The sequence below is a fragment of the Chinchilla lanigera genome, unplaced genomic scaffold, assembly GCF_000276665.1.
Source record: "Chinchilla lanigera isolate Chin_1 unplaced genomic scaffold, ChiLan1.0 scaffold00070, whole genome shotgun sequence".
Taxonomy (NCBI): domain Eukaryota; kingdom Metazoa; phylum Chordata; class Mammalia; order Rodentia; family Chinchillidae; genus Chinchilla; species Chinchilla lanigera.
Genome location: NW_004955471.1, coordinates 5,778,478 through 5,804,652, shown reverse-complemented (window position 1 = coordinate 5,804,652; position 26,175 = coordinate 5,778,478). Strand labels below are relative to the sequence as shown.

Below are 26,175 nucleotides of genomic sequence, written 5' to 3'. Positions count from 1 at the left end.
AGTCTCTAAAACCACCAGTCACAGTCCCCTTTGATACTCAGTCATGAAAATCAATGGAGTTTTATTTTTAAAATCACAAAAATTAAAACTGGAAATTCAACATAATGATTCTAAAGTTTATAAGAAAGAGAAAAAAGAACTAAGGCAATTTTGAAGGCCAAAAAAAGAAAATGGACTCTGATAAGAAATGAAGACGCTGTTTTGTCAGCAAAGAGTCACCAAACAGACTTAGGTGGCTACATACAGTTCTGTATTGTGATATGATAGGGCTGACTCGAAGATCTGTGAGGGAAATGGCAGTGTAAACAAGTGGTGGTGGAACAATTGATTATTCATGTTTTTAAAATTCCTCATGAGTTTTAGTTTACGATGTAATCTAAAACGTGACAGTGAAGAAGTAAAACTAAAATGTTTTCAAGAAATGTCTAAGAAGCTGGACATGGTGGTGCATGCCTGTGATCCTAGTACTCGGGAGGTCGAGGCAGGAGGATCACCATGAGTTCAAGGTTAGTTTAAACTACACAGCAAAACCTTGTCTCCAAAAAAAAAAAAAAAAGAAAAGGAAGAAGAAGAGGAAGAAGAAATGTCTAAGAACATACGACTTTAGGCAGGAAATGAGTTCTTAAACAAAGCTCAAGTACAGTGTAAAAAAGATTAGTAAGTTTGAGTGAAAATTTAAAATTTAAGTCCATGAATACATCAAAAGCATGTAAGAAGGAAAGTCATGACTATGCAGTGCACATAGGCAGTAAAGATTAGTGTCCAGGCTACTGTACTTAGCAAAGAAAAAGACAACTCGTAAAAAGTGGCAAGAGTCACAAAAGATGAAACCTCAGTAACCAATTAGAATACGAAAAGCTTCTTTACCTTGCTGATATTAAGATATGCACTAGGCCCGGGTGTAGCTCAGTATTGGAGGGCTTGTCTAGCAAGAATGAGGCCCCTGGCATCGCCCAGAAGGAAGTGCTAACCTGATAATGATACCATTGAGGTAGCACAAAAGTTGCAAAGACTGATGTCAAATAGGCCTGAGAGTATGTAATTTGGTACAACAGTAAGGAAGACTTTATTCAAGACCATGGAGCAGTAATTATTAAAATCCCTTCATGGGATTTTGCTATAGGGAAGAGAGATTGGGCCCAACTCTGAATATAGTACACACAAGTGAGAATTTATAGTCAAAAAGCAGAGTAGGAACAGTAAGTAAAAAACCTAAGGAGAAACATTAAAGGGTTAGGGTACCCTGGCCAAACTAAGGACAAGATTTTTTTTTGAGATAGGGTCTCACTATATCATTCAGGCTGGGCATTAGCTCTCAACTATGTAGCCCAGGTTGACCTCAAACTTGCAGCAGTGCTTCTGCCTCAGCCTTCACAGTGCTAGGATTATAGGTGGGTGCCGCCATGCCCAGAGAATTAACAAGATTCTTGCTGAAGATAGGTCAGGGTGGTCAGGCATGGGGAGTAGAGCAGAGAGGTGGTGGAGGGTGAGGATCTGGGTTAGATACCTGGGTGATCAGATATTGAGGATGGGAGGGCTCGTGCTAGAATGACTTAGCAGTGTTCTAAAGCTGGATTTTATAAGGAAGTAAACAGATGAGCCGAGTAGAAGGTTCTGGAGATGAATCAGAATTTGGCAGAGCATCTTTTGTCAGTTCAGAATAGCACTGTTTGGATTAAGGGAACTACAGCTCTCTGTGATCACAGATGAATCTCAAAAATACAGTTTTGCCTGATTTTTAAAAAAAGGTTGCCAGGGATATAGCTCAGTGGCACAAGTGCCTGCCTGGCAAGTGCAAGGTCATGAGTTTGATTCCTGGTACAAAAAAAAAAAGTTGTAAGAGGAGATAGGTACAGTATCACACCAGTTCTGTAAGCAGAGACCAGCAAATTGGCCAGATCTAGCTGCCACCTCTGTTTCTGAGTAGTTTCATAGGAACTCAGGCCACCATTTGTCTTCATATTGTCCCTGGCTGGCCTCACCTCCTACCAGCAGAGTTGTTGCCAGCTGGGAATGTATGGCACAACACATTCTGTTACTTAGTGTTTTTGTGACTACCTACCTGTATTAGAGTATGAAAACATGCCTGGACATGATAATTAGTGAACTTAGGATATCGATTATCAATGGAATGGGTCAGGAAACAGTACCCAGGAACTGCAAGTATATCTACACCACTTTATTTCTTAAGCTAAGTTACAGACTTTTCAGTATTATCTACATATTTTTTTAAATCCTGGAGGCATTCATAATTTTTTAAAAGTACCTCAGGGAGACCTTTTTGAGTCCTATAGCACCAATAAAGATGTTTTTATAGCATGACCATACAATTGAGTGAAATCTGTTTCTGAAAGAGGAGCATAAAAAGGAAGAAATAGGCAAGAATGTTCAGGAAGAAACACAAATACTGTTTCCATTTTAGTTCTACTCATAGCCCTGCTCCCATGTTATGCTTTGCTAGAAGCACCTTCTTGCTCTGGATTTTGATCTCTTTTTGCCACTTACAGTTATACAAATATTGTAGGACAACATTTTTTTCCTTTTGGGGGCACATTTTTTACAGTACCAAAATATATGGGATCTGCCTTTATTACTTCAGTAACTTATTAGGAGTCTGGTGGTTTAATGTGTGGTCCGTGTGTGTATATGTGTGTAATTGTGTTTGTATGTGTAATATATTCAAACAGTAGAACAAAGGGGGATATATCTATATATATACACATGTGTGGTATGTGTTTATATGATAAAACATATTTATTTCTGCCAATTTACCTTTCTTGCTTAACATATTTTAGGTTTACCATGTCAGTTTCCACTGCATTATTTTTCAAAATACCACATAAAAATTTTCAATGTAGCTATACTATAAGTTTCTTTAACCAGTCCATTATCAACAGCATTTAGGTTGGTTCTAGTCCATTGCAGTTAGAATGATGATGCTGCAGGAAACAAATATGTTTGTATCTTCATGTGTTCAGAGACCATTGTTGTTTTTTCCTAGGTAGATTTATTTTCCTAAAATTTCTATTCACATTAATAATTACTTTGAGTTTTAAATTTTTATATACACTACATGTCTGTTTTTCCCCCAGATCTCAGGGTAGCTTCATGCTGCTGTGGTACTGTTCCAGGTTTCAAACTCCGTTCCATAATGTGGCTTGAAATACCACACCACTCAGGGAAGCACTCAAACTCAACATGCAGAGTAGAGTATTTGTAACACATAGTTCAGTGCATTAAGAGTTGGTTATGTTAAACTTGTAGCATCACATTATCCTTAAGAATTTAAAAGGATCTTCCTTCTTTGCATTGGAACCCTGTTGCTGATCTAAGAAAGATGTTGAGGATTTTGTTTTGGCAGTTTACCGTTATCACGTACAGTTTTAAATAGAATAACTAAAAGCAAAAGATTTAATTTGTTTTGCTTTTCTCCTCTCTAAATATGTCTATTAAATGTCATGCTCTGCTGGGCTTAGTTTAACTACTGTAATTCTATAGCATTTCCCTGCCCATATGTTTGGATTTCTGTACTTCTATAAACTATAGCTTGTGTGTAATTACTTTCTGGCAGTGTATTTTGTAAGCTGTAAGAGAAACATTACTTTTGCTATAGCATCCATAATACTATAAACAAGGTGAAAAATTAAAGTGTGTACAGGTTTTATGGAGGATAAGTCCCTGTTTAAATAGGAAATGTGAAAAGATTATTAACATTTTATGTCATCCTACAGAGGCTGTATATTGTGTTGTTCTATTGTGGTTTTTAAGAAATGTGATTTTAGCATTTTCCTCTAGTGTGATGGGAATGAAAATGAAATATTTATATCAGTATCAGTTGGATAATTGAAAAGTTTTATCAGCTGGCCTGCCACTGCCATTGTAGTAGTGTGGGGCTTCTCTGAGGTTTTTTCTCATTAAACTATCAGCAGGCAGTGAACTTTGAAAGAGCAGCTGGTCCTATACTTATTACTTTTTATCAAGATGGGCATGTGTGTCGACCCATTTCTCAGCAGTCAAGGGAGCACATGGAAGTTTTGGCCCTTAAATTTTTTCTCCCTAATTCTTTCCTCTTTCCTTTGGGTTATATTTTATATTATGTCTTTACCTTGCTGTAGTATAATTTAGAAATATTTGTTTACAGAGTCTATATTAAAGAGCCTTTAGTTGAATGAACTTCATATACATCATTGCAGCTCTCAATATGTTTGTAGGTTATGGTTTTACCCTAATAAATATCCTAGTATAACTGGACTTTAGATGTTTCCCTTTATCAGAATAGTATATACCACATTCCTCAAATGTGCTAATTAGGACTATAAACCTCAAAAGCATACTAATTCCTGGGAGAACCTTAGTCTGGGCAGTATTGGTAAAAAGTCACTTAGTGTTGTAGTTGCCTCCCATCTCATCAACAGTAAACCCTCGGACAGAAATCAGTCTTGTCTTTATATGTAAAACCTTTCTCAAAACCCAAAATCAGGCCTGGTTCCGGGAATACAGTTCCAGGATTGGGAGCTTCCTTGTTGATTAGGGGCTTCTTACATAACGGATGTTCTGCCCTTTGCAGGTTTTGGCCACATCTGATCTCATCCTCTTGGAAGGCTAGGTCTCCAGAGATGCAGAGAATGTCCCTTGTACACCACTTTTGACTGCACAAGGGACCTACATTGCAAGAAGGGTTCTCTTCTGTGTGGTTCTCCCTCCTTTGGGACGGGAATATTGAGAGTTAGTATGCTCTGGTAATTAAGAAAGTAAAAGAATAGAAGCAAAGTTTCAATCATCTTGAAGTCTTCAGAGTAGCATTACATCTAAAGGACAAACATCCCCTCAATCCAAAGCTGTTTCTGCAAGATAATATTTTCCTTGGCGTGTTGCCTCCAGCAAGCAGTCCAGGGATGCTGGTAGATGACAGGAGAATTTAAAAGTTTATCACAGGGGCTGGGGATTTAGCTCAGTGGCAAAAGCGCCTGCCTGGCAAGTGCAAGGTCGTGAGTTCGGTTCCCGGTACCGGAGAAAAACCAAAAAAGAAAAAAAAAATAAATAAATAAATAAAAAAATAAAAGTTTATCACCATCTATTGCCTAAGTTACTCTAGGAGATTCCAAAGAGAAACTTAAGTTGAAAAAGTCCTTCGAAACTGAACTGTACACTTCTAAAGTTTTCCACATGGTGAATTTCTGCTTTTGATACCATTGCTCTGTTTAAAAAATAATTTTTGAAAGAAATCACATTTGTTCTATTTATAAAGCAGAATATATTCATTGTAGAAATATTTTGGAAAAAGTCATCTATAATCCTATCTACCCATAGTTAATCACTGTTAAATTTTTTTAAAATAGTGTACATTTACAATACTTAATAGGTACCTGCTTTTTAGGGGGTTGATACATGTGTATAACATATCTTTGTGCTGTTACATTTAATGTTTTTCAGGTTTCAAATAGACACTTATAACAAGGCTACTGAATATACTGATTTTAAATTATTTTTTATTTTCTTATATCATGAACTTTCCCATTTCAGTAAATATTCTTTAAAAATATTGTTAAAATTTCTGACTACAAAAATAATGCATACTTATTACATAAAGTTTGTAGAGTCACCCAGAAAAGGTTAAAATCACTAATAATCCAATAAATTCATAGTTCAATCTTTTTTCTGTGCATATCTGGTGTACTTTTTAAAAATGTAATTGGGATGTAGTATATAAGTTTTTTTTCCCCTACAGAGCAATAATTTGTAAACATTTCCTATAACATGATTTTTGATGGTACTCTATCATGTAGGTATACCAAACTTTAATATTTCTGTTGTCAGATATTTAAATTATATCCAGTTTTTTACTTTTATAAACAGTGCTGTGATAAGATTATTATACCTGCATTTTTATGAACCATCACTGATTATCCCCTTATGTTACATTCCTAGCAGTGGAATTAATGGAACAAAAAATATTTAAACATTTTAAGACAATATATACAGACAGTCCTTCATGATGATTCAACTTACACTTTTTTGACTTTACAGTACTGTGAAAGTGTGCTCACACAACCACATTTTTTACTCTCAGTACAATATTCAGTATATTACAGGAGGTTTTTAGCACTTTATTACAGAACTGACTTCAGATGATTTGCCCAGCTACAGGCTAGTATAAATTTCCTCAATATGCTTAAGGTAGGTTAGGCTAAGCTAGAATGTTTGGTAGGTTAGGTGTTTTAAAATGCATTTTTTAATTTATGAAATATTCAATTTATGATGTGTTTCTTGGGATGTAACCCTGTCCTAAGTCTAGGAGCATCTTTCCTACCAAACTGCCTTAGTAAAAGAGTGCATCCTAATAGTAAAACATTCTTTGACTATCTTCCTTTGTCTTGTATTACATAAGGATGTACCAGAGGAAAATATAACCAATAAGAATATTAGCATTAAGCCAGATATGGTGGCATTTGCCTGTAATCCTGTCACTCTAGGTAACTGGGAGAGGATTAAAAGTTCTGCCACAGCCTAGATAACTTAGATCCTGTCTCAAAATTTAAAAAATAAATAAATAAAAAGAACTGAGGATATAGTGATACAGCTCAGTGCAAAGGCCTTGTGTTCAGTCCAGTACTAAAAAGGGAAAAAATCTATGTGTATATGCACTGGACAATGTAGCTCAGTGGTAGAGTGCTTGCTGATAGCCTGCACAAGGCTCTCTTCAATCCCCAGCATACATACACACAAAAAAGTATTTCAGTGTAACTCGTATTTGTGTGCCAGAATAATCAGATTTGTTGTTCATACTTTTGTAATCGTTAATTACCGACTTCCAAATAATTCTTTCCAGTAGGGTCTTGCACTAAATCATATGCCTAGAAACCCATGTGCCTGGAGCTTTTCAGAAGCTATTCTGAGGACACTCAGAAGTTGGGTCCCTGAATTCTTAGAAGCATAGATGCCGCGAGTGTCCCCTAAAGCCAGTATTTGAAATCAGGACTGTCTGTGTTTAAGTTTGCAAAACTTTTGTGGTCCAAAATGAAAGCAAGGTTACCGAAAGAGGGGAAGGGAAGAGGCTGGAAAAGAATGCGGATGTGTTCTGTACTTGTGCCAGCTCCCCACAATAAAGGTAGTCATTATGTATTGTAAACATGCACTAATAAAAATTTAATTTAAAAAATAAACGCAGAGAGATAGTGTGAAGTCATGCTGAGTTTTGGGGAACATTTGTGCTTTTTCAATTATTTGAGGCTCTGGCATGTGGGTGGAACCACGTAGAACCATTCTAAGAGGCTGTGAATAGTGTGACAACCTTAAGTTCCTGCATCAAGTTGCTTCAATTTAAATTTCAGCTTTATTATTTAGGAGCTTTGTTTCCTTGAAAGGTTCCTCAATATTTCTTTATCTCAGTTTCTTCATTTATAAATGGGGATAATTATAGTCCCTCTTTGGGTTATTTTGATAATTATTTAGTTGCCTTTTAAGTCAGATAAACAGAACCAGTAGTAGATACACATTAAGAGATTTATTGCAGGGAATTATTTCCACATTTGGATAGCACATGGCTACATGTCCTTGCCTCGTGAGAACCGATAAATTCTGAGATTGTCAGAACTATTAAGTGGTCCTAGCAACCAACCCAGGGCCCTCACACTGAGCTACATCCCCAGACCTCTTTTATATTTTATTTTGAGACAGGGTCTTGCTAAGTTACTCAGGCTGGGCTTGAGCTTGTGATCCTCCTGCCTCTGCCCTCAGGGTGCTGGAATGACAGGTGTGCGCCTACATATCTGGCTCCTACAGGCTTCTGATGTAGTGATACTATCTTTGACCGGTTAAGGAAAAGACACAAATTTGGCCTTCTGGTACTACTAGTACTGATTTTTCCATATAGATTAACTATGTTTTGGGAAATTAATGCCATTGCTTTTGAGAATAAATCACTCTCACTCTGAATACGGGACCTCATCTTTGCCCTTTAATGGGGCAATTCACTGGTAAAGCAGGCCACTCAGTAATATAGCCAGTGGAAAAGTCTATTAGATGTCCAGATGCTTGCTAGTGTCCTTGGGATTCAAGAATTTTAAGAATCGCTCTGGAAACAACCCTGTAACTGATCCTTCTGTAGACTTACCAGTTAGCGTTCCAGTATGGGGGCTGTTTCCATAGCTTTGAGCAAAGGGCGGCGATGTGGTGCCACAGAATCCTACCTTGTGCCCTGGTCGTGGTTGCAGTGCAGTTGGTTCTTGCCAAGCCCCAGTCTCCAACTGAAGGACGGGTACCTATGGCCAGGCTTCTCCATGGCCATACACCAGATTGCCATTGCTGAAGGACCTCCGGCCTATATGCTGCACTAATCACATTCTTCTCTTGAAAGTTGAAACTAAAAGACACAGATCTAAAAGCTGTAGCTTCTGGAGCTTGAAAATTATTTAGATTTGGGCTTGATGGGACATGTATGTGATAAGCAAGCGGAGCGCATCTAAGTGTAGCAGGAAAGGTGAAGATGAAAGCTGAGATGCCGTGAGCTCCAGGAGAATGGAGGAGGAGAGCTTGCCGGAGAGGCCACCAGTTTCCTGCCCAGTGCTGCACTGAGGACAGCTGTCCTTCCTCATAATATGAATTCTGGAGATAGTCCTTGAATGCTCGTATTATTAAACCCCATTATCTCTTCAGAGTTTAAAGGGATCTCGGTTTCTTTTAGCCTCACAAGATAATAAAGTCCCATTAAAATAAATAATGGTAAATAATATAATGTAGAGCTGCATGTTACATTTCCTAACATTCTTATATTGACTTTAGAACTATCTCAAACTATAGCCTTTATTCTAAAATTTACTTCCACATAGATTAGAATGCCATGAATATATTGAGAGAAAAAAGCAGAAGAGTACTTTATAAAGTATTTGTGGGCAAACAGAATCCTTGCCATATAATATATTGTGTGAAGAGGGAAATGCATTGCTTGTCTTATGAACTCTGGCAGGAGATTTGTGCCTCGACTAGAAGCCTTTATTATTTCATCTTCTTTCACCACCAAAAGTACCTAAAATAAGACATCTTTTTAATGTGGCATTTCTTAAAATAACAGAAAATACAGGCAGACCCATGAATTTCCAAATATTTATTTACACACCTTCCTTGATATATTTTATGAATAATCTCAGAAGTGATGAAAGTCGTAAATCATTTTCAGATACCCTTCAAGACTAAGACTCCTGCCCTGTTCTTTCACCATTGCCTCTGACTTACATCTTCCAGCCATGGCATGTTCAGTGAAAGAAGACACATTCCCGAGGTCCCTTGGCAATTCATGCTTATGTAAGAGAGGGTGTGTGTGTGTGTGTCCCTGGCTACACTTAGCTACAGGCAAACTTGTTATGAGATGGTGAAGTACAGTAGTAAAGAACTCAGGCTCTGGGGCCTACCCATCTAAATTCAAATGTTGGCTGCATCATTCACTGGATGTGAGCTTTTGGACATTCAAGTTACACAAACTCTTTTCTAATGTTGAGATAATAACAGCGTCTTCTTCTAAGAGTAGATGTAAGAATTGAGTTAAACACTGTGAAGCTATAGATATAGTTCAATTAGGTCAGCTGCTATTTTATTATTATTGAGTAGATTAAGTATTCCCTTACTCTAGTTGTATTGATTCTAAGTGAATTTAGAATGGAATCTTGGACTTTGAAGTTTCGTATTTAATTGTTTTGACCTAGCAGAGTAGCAATCAGCCAATCTAATAATGTCCTATGATAAATAAGGAAACTGATGTAAGTGACATGATAGTGCTGACAGGATGAGTAGTGGCAGGGCTGAAACCCGGCCTTGGAGTTCCACTCTTCACAAGTTGACTCTCCGTGTCTGAGGACAGAGGGATCATTGGGCCGCATGCCCCGTGTCTCAGGAGTTCATTTATAGCCTTAATGCAGACAGATGTGCTATGTACAAAGGCGAGTCACTTCTTCCCACTTTTTCTGGTCCTCTGTTTGCATAAAGAATAAACTTTATCTCAGTACTAAAATAGTGTACTTTGGGAGTGGTGCTGGGTATTAAACTCAGGTTCTTCACCCAGGGCCTTGTGCATACTGAACATGCGCTAAACCACTGAACTGTACCTCCAGCACCACTCTATATTGTTTTTGATTTTTACAAATGTAGCTCTTAAATCTCCCATAAATTTATTCCAATGAAACCTGAGGTAAAACCACAGCTTACATTCATAATGTTGGAAGGATCCTAATTTTAAAAATAACATCTCAAAAAAAATAATATAAAAAATAACATCTCCTTGAAATATTGATGTGAACATGATATCAAACAGATATATTAAGAGTTTCTATACAATGATATATTTGGGTTTTGTTTTGTTTTGAGGGTTTTGGTTTTTAGTTTGGTTTGGTTTGGTTTTTGGGATAGGATCTTGCTATGTAGTTCAGACTGGCCTTGAACTCACTATGTTGCTTATGCTGGCCTTAAACTTGCGGCCATCCTTCTGTCTCAGCTTCTCGAGTGCTGGGATTACAGGCATGCACCACCATGCCCAGCTTCAGTGACCTATTTGGAAGTGGACTGACTTATATTCAAAAATATTTTGTGTGTGTGGTAAGCATTTTGCAGAGGATTGAGGTAACTTATACAAAATACAGGGACTTGGGGCCCTAAATGTACAATAAATGTACTGAAATATTTCTCTACCTGATTCACCTAAGACCCTATCAGATATCAGATTAGCAGTCCTCTTGCCTCCTGAATATTTTCTCTTCATTAATATTTCTTTTTGTTCTCTTCCAACCCAAATATCCTGTCTTTGGTGGAGCTGGTCAAAGTGGTGAGTGCTGTGAATGGGCCTGCATGACCTCACTGCTTAGTTTGGACGTGACTTAACCTTGAGAAAATATTTGTGTTTGACAATGGGTTTGATGTTCTGAGGAGCAGCATTGTCACTCAGTATTTACAGTTCACTGTTATGCTAATTAGTTTTTTTGGAGATCTTTTCTAGTACCTTCTATAACGTTGTTGCCACACTGCCAGGTGCTCTGTCTTGGGAATTCCACCCGTCCTCTTGGAAACCTTTGTGTCTGGGCTGTGGTCTGTGGAAATAAGGTGGAATTAAGAGCAAGCTTAGAAGTGAAATTTAGACTCTGACTCTGTCATCAGCAGTACATTTCCTTTCCCTTCTGTTTCCATGTCTCTTCCTCACCTTCTTAAAATTTTAGGTAAAATCCCAAATGTTCTCTGATACAATTTAACTCATCCTCAGTTGTATATTTCTTGGAAAATTGTGGCCCCAGTTTTAACCATCAGAATACATATATCTGGGATATAGCTCAGCAGCACAGTGCCTGCCTGGCAAGCACAAGGTCCTGAGTTCAATGCCTGGTACCAAACACACACACACACACACACACACACACACACACACACACACACACACACACAATATATATCTGGAAGCAGGATTCACAGTATTATCACACTAGATTTGGGTGTTTGAAAAGGCCCTCTTTGTTGTCCCTTGGTCAGTAAAATGGGAATGGTACTTGCTGTGTTATAGGTAGTGGGAATTTAATGTCTCTGTTTCTCTGAAAGTAAAATTATTTAAAATTAAAAAAAAGCACAACCACTCTGTCTGTCTTCCAACATCCACTCACATACTCATTTTAGATGATTTCTGTTGTTAGCAATTCTTAGAACAGGAAGGACCATGACCCAGGAAACAGTTAACATAGAGACATTCTGTGGTTACAGATGTGAGCAGGATGATGCTAGAAAAAACCAGAAGTTGAAATTAGTTCTAAAAATGCCAGCACTGGACCAGCTGTGAGTTTGAATGACTGGCTTGGGCTATTGCAAAGAGGCCGATGTTACTCTTCATGTCTGCACAGTCTTGCTAATGAGGATCTGTTTTTTCGAAGTCTGATTATACTTTATCCTCTCGTCTGTTTGTATTTGATTTGAATTGGCATTCATGATTAGTTCTATATTTGTGATATTTAGTAAAAATTCCAAGTATTCTTGGGTGGTTCCATGTCTCCTGATCTGTATTAAAATGTCCTGTGTTTAAAATGAAATTGCCCATTTACTTCTCTATCATCTATTTAACTGTAAACATTTGGAATATAGGGGGCTTATCTTTTTCACTTTGGTCTCCAGCACCTTGAAAATTTCCTGGATGTATAAGAGACACTCAGGAAAAAACAATGTACATTAATGCTTTTAAAATTCTAAATGTTTATGTTGATTTAATTTGATTCTTCACTGTTTGTATTTTTCTTTCATGCTAGAGCTGCAGAGATTTGCGAAAAACAGTGATCATTTTCTTTTTATAAACCATGTTGAAGTTTACATGCTTTAAGTCATTTTTGTTTGTGTTAGGATTCAGGAGAGTTTCACCTTTATAATGGTAAATACATTTGACCTCAGCCTGATATTTTAGAAAATGATTAATTGATGGATGGTTTGAATATGATCTTAATTATTCAAAGGTCATGAATTTGACATGAATCAATTGACTTGTTTTGCTTTTTGCCATAGCAAATGCTTTTAAAATAACTTATAAATTGTAAAAGTAGTTATATTCATTACATAAAGCTTAAAAAATAGTCATGTAGATGACAAATATTCATAATTCTGCAACTCTTAAATACAACTATTGTTACCATTTTGGGCACATACAGTAGTGTACTATTAAATGTTCAGTAGCTAGCACTTTGAACATAATTCCAATATTGTTATTAATATTTTTGTTTATACTAATGAGATATTTTTGTTTATAAGGATGTCAGCATTTCCATGAGCAACTTCCTGGCTGATCCAGATAGTTTTTGAGTATAGGAAAAATGTTCTGTTAATTTTTTTGTACTTTTTTTAATATTTTGTTGTTATTATTTTTGGTTTTTTAATGCTGGGGGTCAAAGGTAGGGCTTTCTGCATGTTAAACATGCATCATCACTGAGCTGCATACCCAGCCTTTCATAATACTGTTAACATGATTCTACGTTCAATGTATGATTAACACTTTCTCCACTTTCTTAAGTCTGTAGACAACAAAATGATAAATTCAGTGCTGGTTTGCCAATTTTTGTGGTGTAAGTACCCCCCAGTGACCAGTTTCAAAGTACCAATGTGATACCATGGATGTTGAATTGGAAAGTGCTTCAAAGTAACACATTTAGGAAAATGGTTAGAAAATGATGTTTTAATAGTACCTTTATTGTTATGTGATTTGTGAGTTGATATAATTTCCAGTAATGGCTTTGTTTAACAACTGGGATACAAAATTTCTGAAAATGTGTCAGCTCTCGTGAAACCAGTATAAGTTGGCTCCTGCACACTAATAGTAAATGTGTTACCATTTTTTGCGTGTGTATCTTAGTTCATTCGGTTGCTATAACAAAAGTACTGTATACTAGGTGGCTTTATAATCACAAGAATTTTTTTTTTAAATCTGCATGCTGGGAGGTCCAAGATCTTGGCACCAGCAGATGTCTAGTGAAGGCCCCCTGTCTGGCCCATAGACAGTGTCTTCTCTCATGTCATTCCATGGCCCAGGCAGGCAGGGATCTCTCTGGGTGCTCTTGTGAAACAGCTTTAATCCCTCTCCCTCCCAGTACCATCATCTTGGAGGTTAGGATTTCTACATAATTAATTTTGGGGAGACACAAACATTCAGACCATAATAGATTTTTTTAAAGCAAAATGTTTAAAGACTGATTGGGATCATACTAAATATTCAGTGGTTTATGATCTAGAGGTATCATTTGATTGTGTGTGCTTCCACTGCTTTGACAAAGCTGAACTCCCAGCCACTACACAGAGGGGTGAGGTGAGAATGGCTGAGTAAAATACCTCCAGGGTGGGAGGAAAGAAGAATGAACAGGGACAGGGCAGCAAAAACCTCCTGTGTAGCAGGCGAGCTGCTCTAGAGGGTGTGCTGGCATGAGCCTCACCATGTCGCTCTGCCCGCCCAGAGTGTGTGCTCCTCTCTCCTGCTGGCCCTGTATCTGCCTTTTCTCTCCTCTCCTCACTTCCACATCTTCTGTCTCCCTCCTTCCTGTTTCTTCGTAATGTTTTTTAGAAGGCAGATTTATTCTCTGTGAATTCCTCAAAATATCTTTTTAAACAGAACTGTCTGTTTGAGGACTATTATACTCAGTATCTAAAATTTTAATGGCCAGTTTTTACCCTTAAATGACAGTGTCCTCAAATACATAATATGGTATCCTAAAACTTGCTTTTTTGTGGGCTCTCAAATCCAGAAATTGGCTGTACCTCTTGAGCGGTTTCGTGACTTCAACTTCCTTTAGCTACCAAATATGTTCTTGGTATCCAATGGAGAAGTTTTCCAGTGGCTTTGCAAAACAGAAATGACCTGGTGGGAGGGCTGCTGGCCCCACTTGTGTGATGGAGAATTTTTTTAAATATTTGCGTAAAAGTTTTGTGTCTATTCATTGTTGAAGTTCTTTTGCAATTCCCAGAGGAGAACAAATCCTTGTGTTACTAGAAGGAACTCAGCTGTTTTCACATTTCATTTACATTCTTGGTGAAAGACTCCAGCTTTATGACAGAAACTTCTTAAGAACTGTTTTTTTCAAGAACTTTTTAAAAATATATTTGTTTTATCAGTTAAAGGCCTTTAATGTATGATATTGCATTGATGGGGTTTTGCTATTTGGTATATATTTGTTGCTTTGTTATATTATTTTCTCAACTATTGACTAAGTCTATTTTATTCTGGGTTAGACATGGCTGAGTATTTGTTAAAAAGATGGAAGCTATAAAAGGTCAAAGGGGGTGCTGGGGATTTAGCTCAGAGGCACAGCGCCTGCCTGGCAAGCACAAGGTTGTGAGTTTGAGTTCCAGTTCCTAATACTGGAAGAAAAACAAAACAAAACAAAAAGGTCAAACGAAGGGCTTAGGTTATTTTAAACCTTTGATTAAATGATACAAAGCTAAAAAAAAAAAAATGGGTGATAAGGGCATTCACATTAAAAGACACTTTCTTTTTTTGACTTTTTGTTTTGTTTTTGAGACAGGGTCTTGCTATGTAGTTCAGGCTGGCCTTAAAATTTACTGTGTAGCCCAGGCTGGTCTTGAACTTACAACAGTCCTCAGCCTCCTCAGTTCTGGGATTAAAACTTGCTTTTTAAAATAGGCATAGTGCTGCATGCCTGTAGTCCTAGCTAGTAGGGTGGCTCACACAGAAGAATCACTTGACACAGGAGTTGAAGATGAGCCTGGCCAACAGAACGAGACCCTGTTTATAAATAAATAAATAGGATACTGTATTTTAAAAAGTTATTTGATGTAAGAAAGTCTTGTGTCCTACAACAATTTAATTTGTTCATTTTTATTAATAAATACATCTAGCTTTTTAAAAAAGTATCTGCCTGTTTCATATGAAGTACGGATTTCAAACTGTGCTAATTTCTTTCCTGAGTTTCTGAAATTAGCAGTTAATTAATATTTTGATCAGCTTTGTGTATGTATTTTTGCCCTAGAAGCTGCCAAACTCTCTTCCTTAATATATTTTATTTTAATCTCATACTCATTTTCCTCACTTTTTTTCTTTCCCTGCTGCCTTCTACTAGACCAGTTCATTTTTATATGCGTTTCATTAGTAGAACTATTTCATGTTTTAGTAGGAGGACGTTGTACTGGTTGTGATAAATTTGGCCTCCTCTGAAAAATACCACATGTTGACACTGAGGCAGTTCCCAGATACTCACATGCACACACACCCGGCTTTGTCACATGGTTTCTTGCCATCCCTGTTCCAAATATCAAATGCTTCTGGAACATTGGAACTTTGCTCCTGATTATTTTGGCCACATCATCAGTAGACACCATACACCTATGCCAGACAGTCACCCTTTAGATTTCAATACTGGTCGGGTGTGGTGGCATATACCTGTGATGCCAGTACTTGGGAGGCTGAGGCAGGAGGATTGCTGTGAGTTCAAGGCCTGGCTGGACCAGGGATATAGCTCAGCAGCACAAGCGCCTGCCTGGCAAGCACAAGGTCCTGAGTTTGATTCCTGGTACCAAAAAAAAAAAAGGCCTGGCTGAACTACCTAGCAAAACACTGCCTTTAAAAAAAAGGATTTCAATACTGAATGATTCAAAGTGAGTTAGGAATGATGTCAAAATAAAGGCCAAATATATTGGTTTATACTAATTACACCCCTGTTAAATAACTAATCCTTCCACTTGCAGTCTGATGCACTCACCAGACTGTGCATAGTCTGTTCCTTTTTTTCTACTTCCATTGTACCTTTCTTTACCTTCTCTTCCTGTATTCTGTATGTATGCTAAAATTCAAATAATCTGTTAGTTAGATTTACAGTCTACCAGAAGAATGTATACATGCTTCAGGAAAGGAAACAGTCTAGAAATATTTTAATACTAAATTTATTGAGACATCATGAGATTAATACAAGTTACCTTGGGCCTCTACAATTACAAGCAGTGCTCAAAAGTGTGGGGCGCGAGCTTCCAGGATTTTTTTTTTTTTTTTTGGTCTTTTTGAGACAGGGTCTCACTGTGCAGTTCAGGCTGGCCTTGTGCTCACTTTGTAGCCCAGGCTGGTCTCAAACTCACAGCAATCCCCCTGCTTCAGCCTCCCAAGTGCTGGGATTACAGGTGTGCGCCACCATGCCCAGCCACTTCCAGACATTTATTAACAGTGTATGGCAAACTGCTGCTTGGGTAACCTTGGTCATTGAAATTGCTGCACGTGCCTTTTCAGTTTTTTCTCTAAGGGCTGGCAGTGAAGTGGGTTTTTTGCACTCTATGACATCCTCTAGGGTCCCCCATACAAGGGTAACACCACTTGTTGAAAACACATCATACTATTTTTCTTTTCCTGAAGTGTGTATACATTTGTTTTGGCAGACTTGGTATGTATTTACATGTGTCCCTTTGATTTTCAGTGTCTCCAAAGGAGAGTATAGTTAGTCTCAGATTCTATCAAAAGTATTAGGTTTGTTCATACACCAAGAAAGTGAAGTAAAATAAACAAATGCCTTGCTATAAATTTTAGGATTGAGAGCTAATCTTAATGTCTAACATCAAAAAGCATCACCAAACACGCCTCCAACTTTACCATAGCAAGTGGGAAATAGTATTATTACCACTTTCTGGGCTGCACTGTCTTCTGTCCTTTTGTACAATAGAACCACGAGAACAGAAATACGGGTTCTGATGAGAACACGCATATTGTAGTATTTAGTGAAAACAAACAGTATAAGGCAGATCTTTCTAGATCTAGGTGCTAAGGTAGGGTGTTTTGAGAGTTTTTCTCCTGTCCTTTTTCCTCTGAGTATTTTTCATCTTTGGAGAAAGGGCTTTTATTTGGTGTTTGTTTCTTATTATAGAGGAGTTAAGACTCTAAATCTGGATTGAAATGTAGGAAACATCTGCCTTTAACCAAGAGACTCTTCTTTGATTTTACAACAAGCTTCTGTGTCCTAATTTCTCTTCTCAAACAGCATCCCCTGCCAGTCTTGTCTGTTCCAGGATTTTATACCAGCTCTTCACTGAAGTCCATAAAGAAGTATCCAAAGAGATGTATCACTCCACTGCTTATTGTTTTTGAAACCAGAATAACAGGTTTAAGGGAAGAGAGTGGGTTGTTTTTTTTTTTTTTTTCAAGAGCATCTCTTCAAGGCCAAAGATATGGCTGAGTGGTAGAGCACTTGTCTAGCTTATTTGAGACCCAGGGTTTGATCCCCAGCACCTCCCGCTTACAATATGTCTGTGAAAGTCATTGTTAAATTCTGTAAGGTATAACGGGATGAGACAGTTGTTTAGAGGAGGTCTGTTCTTCACATAAAATCTAAATTATTTTATGGTATGGAATGTATGTCAAAAAAAAAATTTTAAATTGCCTTGATTTTTAAAAACTTGCTGTGATTGTGTCTTTTTTAATTTAAGTTTTTTTTGCAACATTATCCCAACATATGTGTGGCCTGAGAAGCTTACAGTTTAGTAGAAAAACTAATATGCAAAAGTACTTCTGGTACAAGGTAAAAAAAACCAAAAAGTGAAAATTCTAATTTTCAGAAAGGCAGAACAGACGGATAAGGTTTTCTTGCATCTGTAGACCTCTCACTAGACTGCATCCTTTATGAGCAATGACTGTGTCTTACTTGGTCTTATTTCTTTGGTATCTAGCATGACACCTGGAATAATATCGGTATAAATTTCTAAGTTGAAAATTAAAGTTTACTCTTCAACTTAAATCCACAATTGTGTTTTGGTCATAAATACAGAAATCATTAGCCAAATAACAGAGAAGTTTGAAAGATCAGTTTCTGGATGTTGTGGGTACACCCAACTGAAACTGCCTAATTTTATGCCTTATTTTCTACCGAATAATAAACATCTATTTAAACTATGCTACCCTCTTTTTTTAACCAATAAATTACTCCTAATCAATCCTACTATGTTGCTCTAGCTGGATTTCAGTCTGTTTCTTCTTTTCAAGTTTAGCTTTGTTTTATATCACAGTGCTGAGGGTGGGATTCAGGGCTGCATGCATGCTGAGCACACTGCACCACTGAGCTGCATCCCCAGCCTTCTTTTTAGGTTTTCTGTATATACTGTCGTGCAGCTTATTTTAATTTGACAGTGGGGGAAAGATAGGACTCCAGGAAAGGTTTATGGTAGTTATTTAATTTCTTGTTTCATCCCTTAGATGTTTATTGAACACAATTATACATCAGACCCATAATTCGCAGCCTTTCTGTGTACATATTTACAGAGGCTAGTTAGTTATCATGTTGCATATGTTGTAATACATGTAACCTTTCACAGGTGCTGACTTGAAGTTATCCTCCATACCCCTTCTCACAAGCTGTGCCTGTTCCACATCATATAACTGACAAGTTTTCTCTGAGTAACATCACTGTGTTATTATATGTTATGCATGGTTCAGAATTGAAAAGTGCTGTGTATTGGTTGGAAACTACTAGAGTCTTCACTTATGAAGACACAGGCTCCAGAGATAATATACACTTTTTTAAAAAGCAGATAGAGTTACCCCAGAAATTCTGTTAACCGACAGTGTATCTGTTTCCATATTAAGTACCACGTTGGAGTCTTAAAGCGCCATCTCTTACTAAGGCGAACCTTGCCAATTCACCATCTGCCATTACTCTAGACTACTATGCTGTAGAGTGTCAGATACTCGCCAGGGTGACATTATCTATGGGGGAAAAAAGGCCTGTTTTTAAACCTTAGACCCAGAGAGTTTTGACAAGCTGTGCATATGAGACCTAACTGAGAATAGAGACCGACATAACAAAAGCAGCAGCAACATTATTTCTGAAAGTTTATTTATTAAGTAGAATCACAGGCACTATTTAAGCTGTATTTTTCTGTGAGTAGAATTGAATTCACATTAGTTCCGTGAAGAAATGGTACAGTTCTGCTGAGTTGCATTGTAAAAATGAGTAACATATCATTTCTCCTTGAGAAGCTTATAGCCTAATTAGGGAATCAAGGCGTGCATTTGATGGGGAAAAATTTTTTAAAGATTGAGAAGGACCAGCAACATGTTCTAATTTTAAAAGTGCTATGGTTATAAATAGCATAGCTGAAAGCCTCTTCCACAATCTTTGGACTTTTAAGAGGATATTTATTTATTTATTTATTTATGAGACAGAGTCTTGCTGTGTAGTGCAGACTGGCCTTTTTTAAGGATATTTATTTATTTATTTATCTATCTATCTATTTAATGAGACTGAGTCTTACCATGTAGCACAGGCTGACCTCAAACTCACAGTGATCCTCCTGCCTCAGCCTCCTGAGTGCTGGGATTACAGATGTGTGCCACCATGCCCAGCTCTTTAAAGGAATTTTTTAAATATTCATTAAAAAATATGAAAGTAAATCTGTGGAGCACTGATCAGCCATGCCCATTTTGTTAAAAAAATATCCTGGAAGGATGACCTAAAAATAGACATATTTCTAGTGAGAATGAAAACACCACAAAAGCTTCTAAATTTCTTTTGTTCTGTTAGCCTTGTTTTTGTTTTGGTTTCATAAAAGATTAAGAATATGAAAAGCATGCACTGTGAGACTCAGCGTGGTTATAAGTGGTGAATAATAATTCCAACTAAAATGCAAAATGTCTGAATGTAAGTTAGGGTTATGCTAGCTTTAGGTCAGTTCAACTGGCGTTGGCAGGATAACTTTAAAAATTTCAGCCACATATATTATGAGCTACAGAAATTTGTATGAAATATATTCTCTTCCTCTTTCTCTTATGGGGGAGGACAGAGAGATCATAGATTTTTCATTCACTCTTAGCAACTAGACAAAAATAGCCACGATATCCTCATATGACAGATAAGCAAATGGTTCCATCAAGTAAGTAAACGGCCCTCTCACACAACTAGGAAACAGTCTCTAGCTGACTGCAGATTCTGTACTCTTCCCACGATAGCCATGTGGCCCCAGTAGGCACATCATGCATTTACTAGCTATGTGCTTGCAGATATAACTGTGGCTAGAATTCGTTCTATAAATTTTAAAATATGTGCTGTTAACATAACTCATTTAAATATTTATGAGATTTGTCCAATAACATGTGTACATAGCAATTGCATATGGGATTTGCTTGTCTTTGAAAAATGTTAAATGAAAATGTATGGAACTTGATGTTATTGATCATAATTAGGCTGTCAATGGTGATGGAAAAGTGAATGAAGACAGAACTCATAATTTTCTCCTAAAGGTTTCAGAAAATTAATTAGAAATTCTTTGTAGTTTTGTTACAGTGTTTTGTTTTGATTTCGTTTGGTTTTTTCTTTTTGAGATAGGGTTTTACTGCAGTTTAGGTTGGCCTTGAACTCACAGTGGCCCTCCTACCTCTTGAGTGCTGGGATTACAGGTTTGTTGTAGTTTTTAAACTCTAGGAAAAACCATTCCTAGAGGGTGTATCTTAGTGGAGCAGCTGCTTAGCAGGCACAGGTCACTAGGTTCAATTGCCAGCATGTACCCCCACTTTAGAAAACATCATTCCAGTTGGATTGCAGTTATCTTTTCATTACAAATCTTTATTCTCTAATTCTTAACTATAGAGTTTATCAGAATTTTAGAACTGTTAGATACTTTGTTGGCACTTATTTTAAGAATCAGTACTTTGCCATTATTCTTGGTTATCACATCTGGCCCTACCTAAATATTGTGATGGTGATACTAATTTAAACACTAGTAAAATGGCCACACTCCTTTATATTTTTCTCTTAGCAAATATAATTTAGTATCTAATATTTTTCTCCATTATATAATATATTGCTTTAATCTAGCGATTAATGTACAGTGATACAAATTACGTCCAGTATGTACACAAGATAAAAATACAGGCTAGTCTGTAATTCTCTTGCTTTCTGTTTGGAGAAGCAAGTCAGGGTTGGCCTAAGATTTATTTATAAAATCACATGCCAGAATGTTTCTTCTGAAACACAGCAAATCACAGACTTTGTTTTATCTTAGTTAAGGAATAAGTATCATTATGATGTAGCTCAGTGACACAGCACCTGCGTATGTTTATGCATGAGGACCTGGGTTTGATCCTCAGCACCACAACAAAAAAAGAAAAGAAATAAGTATCATTTTTAAAGTATGGATAATCTTTAATTATAAACACTAGACTTACCAGGTTTCCTTTCATAGCATTATCTCCACCTAGTGCTGCCATAGTACCCATTTTCTAAAGCTGCTACTGGTGCTAGACATTTATTTTCCTTCTTCTCTTCCTCATTGTTTTGCTCTGTTCCTTCCCAGCCAGCCCCCAATTTTGTCCTACTAATGCCACTATTAATTTGTCTTCCCAACCAGAAGTAAAATTTCCAGAGGGAAATATTTCTAAATTTTACTTCAATTTTAAAACAAAAATAATTGTACATTTCATCTCTTCCTTTTTTAATCACCCCCACAACCCATCTTTATTTCAATTTGTGGACAGAACTTGAAATTAAAATTACTATCTTTTCACAAGATTTCTTCATAGCACTTACATACGCAGGCGCGCACACTGGGCCAGGCCTGAGTGAAGGTGGCAGCGCCACTGCGGAGTGAAAGGAAGCACTTCTGACTGCGTGCAGGACATACTGCATTTTTAAATTTTAAAGATACTTCATTTTTTGAAAGAAAGCTTTAAAATAACTTTTTTAAAGTAGTAAAGTTCATGTTTTTAACCTAACTCATGTAAAAACACCCTGCGATTCCAGGGCTTTCTGCTGACCTGCAGCAAGGCTGTCCCTAAGGAGGGTTGTGCCCAAACCTGTGACAGGCGCAGCCGTAGGACAAGAATTTCGACTTCAGTGCTTACAGCCGGCGGCGGTGGGCGTCACACAAGCACACACATCGCTGCAGTCGTGCCCTGAGAGACTGCGGTCCCATAAATGTGACGCGGTCAGCCTCGGCCCATCTTCAGCCTTACCAGGGTGGGCTGGATTAGAAGGCGATGCTCAGCAGCACCTCAGCAGTGTGTGCTCAGCAGCACCTCAGCAGTGTGTGGCTCAATGAACGTGACAGGTGGACTCTGGAACAGCACTTTGAAGCAGCAGGCTGTGCTGCCCCTCTGGTCTGTGGTCATTTGGCCATATCTGCTGTCCTATAGAGACTGTCCTTCAGTTCCCTGGGGAGACATGAGTCTGATGTGCTGAAGGCCTTCTGTGAGATTTTCCTTAAGGCTCTACAGTGGTACCTTCACCTGTGGCCTTGGCTCTTTAGAAAGATGGATCTAAAGGATCATATTCACAGCCTTAGTTTCTGCATCCATGGCCACATGTCAGTACAGAAATTGTGCACCACATAGCTGGGAGGCTGCTCCATCTCCCAGAACTTGACCACAGGCAGCCTTATTTATTTTCCCACCGTAAAACCACTGTTAACCTCTAAAGGAGAACTTCAGAATGTGGAAATTTCTGTTCTAAACATAAGATGTTGGGTGGTTGGTTTATACATGCTGCCCAAACATGATGATGTAAATCTTAAGATGAAAAACTTTAGCCAGCCTCAGTCAAAACTCTATTTTGTACCAAAGTTTCAACCCACCACCACCCTTCACTGAAGTGTGAGGTACCAGAAAGTCCACAGAGTCTGCAGCTCAGTGAACAATCACATGTTAGCACTCCAGGTCTGCTGTGAAGGTTGAGTATCCCTTATATGAAATATTCGGGACCAGAAGTGTTTCAAATTTTGGAGTTTTTTGGATTTTGGAATATCTGCATGGATTTTACCTGTGGGGCATCTTAATCCAAAACCTGAGATACTCCAAAATCTGAACCCTTTTGAGTGTCACGTCAATACCCCGTTTGCGATTTTGGATTTTCAGAGTAGAGATGCTTAGGCTGCATTAGTTTTTAAGGGTTGCAGTAAGAAAAATTCCCCAATCTAGGTGGCTTAAAGCAACAGAAATTTATTGTCCACAGTCCTGGAAGTAGCTTCATGGTATCAGAGACCTCCTGGAGCTTTCTTCCTGGTCTGACAGAACTATATTATCTTAGTCCATTTTGTGCTGCTTGTAAAGAATACCACAGACCAATTTACACTGAACAGAGGTGCATTGACTTCTGGTTCTGGAGTCTGGAAAGGCAGAGATCAAGAGCTGGCATCTGGCAAGGGCTTTCGTGTTGGTAGTGGCCAGAAGGGCAAGAGAAGAAAAGCCTGCCTCACCTCTTTATAATGAACCCACTCCTACAGCAGTAGCATTGATCCATTTATATGGCAGAGCCCTCCTGGCCTAATGAAGGACCTCGTTAGGCTGCATCTCCCAACATTGTTTCATGGGTTTTAAGTTTCCAACCCAGGCTTTTGGATGGAGTAGCACCGTCAAACCACAGCAAGTATATTCTGAAAGTATCCCTTCTTAAAATGAACTGATATGTTATTATAGCTTCCTAAAGTCACAGTTCATCAAGAAGAAACATTACCACAAGCATAAATTTTTAAAGAGTATAAGTTTAAAAATAAATATAAATTTTTAAAGAACATTCGGAAAAGAGAGAAGAATTTTATAAGCAAGAAGTTCTATTTTCTTTTTCTTTTTTTTGCTAAATCATACCATTAAATTTTCAGGATTATATTTTTTTCTAAATGATTCCAAAGGCAATTAGCTGGCTGGTTTGAATAAAGACAGAAGCCCCCTCTATGAACTGGTAGCAATAAGCCCTTGTAGCTAGTGGGCCTGGACTAATAAGTAAACAGGCCCAGAAAGGTTTCCTGATTCGTCCAAGGTCACACTGAAGCAAAGCTAGAATCAACCAGTTCTTGAGCAGAACTCAAAGCAAGCAGAAAATTGCTTCATTGTGTGGTGGTGGTGTTTTAAATTCTAATCTTAAAAAATGCTATTGGTCTTCAAGTCAAATTGATACTATAGATGATATATTTAAATGTAATAAGAGAAGACAAGAGTTTCATTGTCAAACATGAAAGAGCTATAAGGAGTAAGCCCTTTTGTGTACCATGTAATACTATCTGACTACAAGTTGTGTCCAGATTTTCACTGGAAGATACAGTATATAAGTTTCTGTGAAAGTGATTTGAAACCAAATTTATTTACACGTTAGATATACTTTGTCAACCTCCTCACTTTCCGTAAAACATCTTAAATATAAAAGATAATTTAAACTTTTTTGTTTTGTAAAGAGGATAGGCCTATAATGTGTCCAACTTGCTCCTTAACAACATATCAAATCCCCTAAGTGACCCCACATTATGAATAACTCCTCTTCAAAAGGATTGATGAGTGTGTAATATGTTTTCTTTCTTTTCTTTTTCTAGCCAAGGACCCTTGTCATCCATTCGAGCGGTAATCAAGAGATGTAAGTGTGTTTTTTCCTGCTCTATATTTTTGTTTGTAGTACTTTTAAATGATGATTTAGATTTCCAGCAAGTGATTGTGTTTGATGAATTTACAAAGAACCCAACAAAAGTAGCTTCTTTTTTTTTTAAAGTAGCTTCTTGTAAGAATTGATAAAGCATTTCAAACAGCTAGTATTTTAACTTTCATTTATTAAGAAGTGAACTCCTCAGCACAGTACCTTTCTCTTATAGAATAAAGCCATTTAAGTACAAAATTGGCTCTGCAGTTAGCATCTGTGTGATGATACAACTTTATGTAGCCATTTTCTAAAGTTAATCACATCTGATGGGTTTAAAAAGTATTAAACCATGTACTTTTTTATTCATTGCTTTTCCTGAATTTTCTTCACAATATTTTTTAAAGTTGTGTGAATGCCTATGAAAAAAGGCATTCACATATGTTCACATGTAAGAGAAATGCTGTGAAAATTCCTTTCAAAAATGACACACATATACTTTCTGTCTTTACCTCCTGATTAAAGCTTTGAAATTTGTTCTTTGTACAGGACTTCAGGTATACCTTCAAGTCACTCTTCTTAAATAAAAGGCTCTGGAAAGGGGCCTTTTTCAAATAGAATATGAATTACCTGTTATAGGAAAGAACAGTGGAGATGGGATTTTAGATGGTCTCGTTATTAAGCTGAGGTAACTGAGAACCTAACCTGTTTTTAGAAACATAATTTTTAATATTTCATATTAACTGAAGATATCTATAGGCCATGAAGAACATGCATTAGAGCCATTCCAGTGAAAATTTTAAGGTAGCAATACAGAAAAACATGCCACGTTTCTTCATTCCATTTCTGTGTTGGTGAATTATAAAGATGCAGGATTGCCACAGTGTATGATAAAGGAAATTCAAATACTAACAAGAAAAATTCTTGACAGCGTTACATGTCTTGGTATGATGGAGGTGGAGTGGAGAGGAGGGGCAGGGAGAATAAAGCATTCACAATGAGCCATCATTCATGTCTCACTGCCAGGTGGCTCAGAAAAAATGGTGCGTAGTACATGCATGACTGTACCATAGAGTGGTATGGAGCAGTTCCATCAGGTGGTACAAACAACCCAATGAAACAGTCATGCATGTACCACCAGTGGTTCAAGCCAGTGGGAATGCATTAAATAGGAAATTAGTGTCTAGAATTTAAGCAAGATACTTCATTTGGAGCAGTCCAGGTTATAGGCAAATTCTTGAAAGTAGCTAAGCATTAAGGGAGAAAGTATACAGGATAGAGATGATGACCAGCGGTATAATCTTGTGATGTCTGCGGACAATCTATTCTCTTTAGGACCATAATGCAAAAGATGCAGAAC

At 37.5% G+C, this 26,175-nt stretch overlaps 1 protein-coding gene across 4 annotated transcripts in view; it reads left to right on the top strand.

The window, feature by feature from the left end:
* The window catches only part of Sh3d19 (SH3 domain containing 19), a gene marked incomplete at its 5' end in the record, with an annotated part of 86,566 nt that overhangs the window by 6,216 nt on the left and 54,175 nt on the right, over positions 1 to 26,175 (top strand). For all 4 annotated transcript variants that reach the window (XM_013522887.1, XM_013522886.1, XM_013522885.1 and 1 more), the window contains 1 exon segment: positions 24,778 to 24,818. In XM_013522887.1, coding sequence (XP_013378341.1) covers positions 24,778 to 24,818 — 41 coding nt within the window.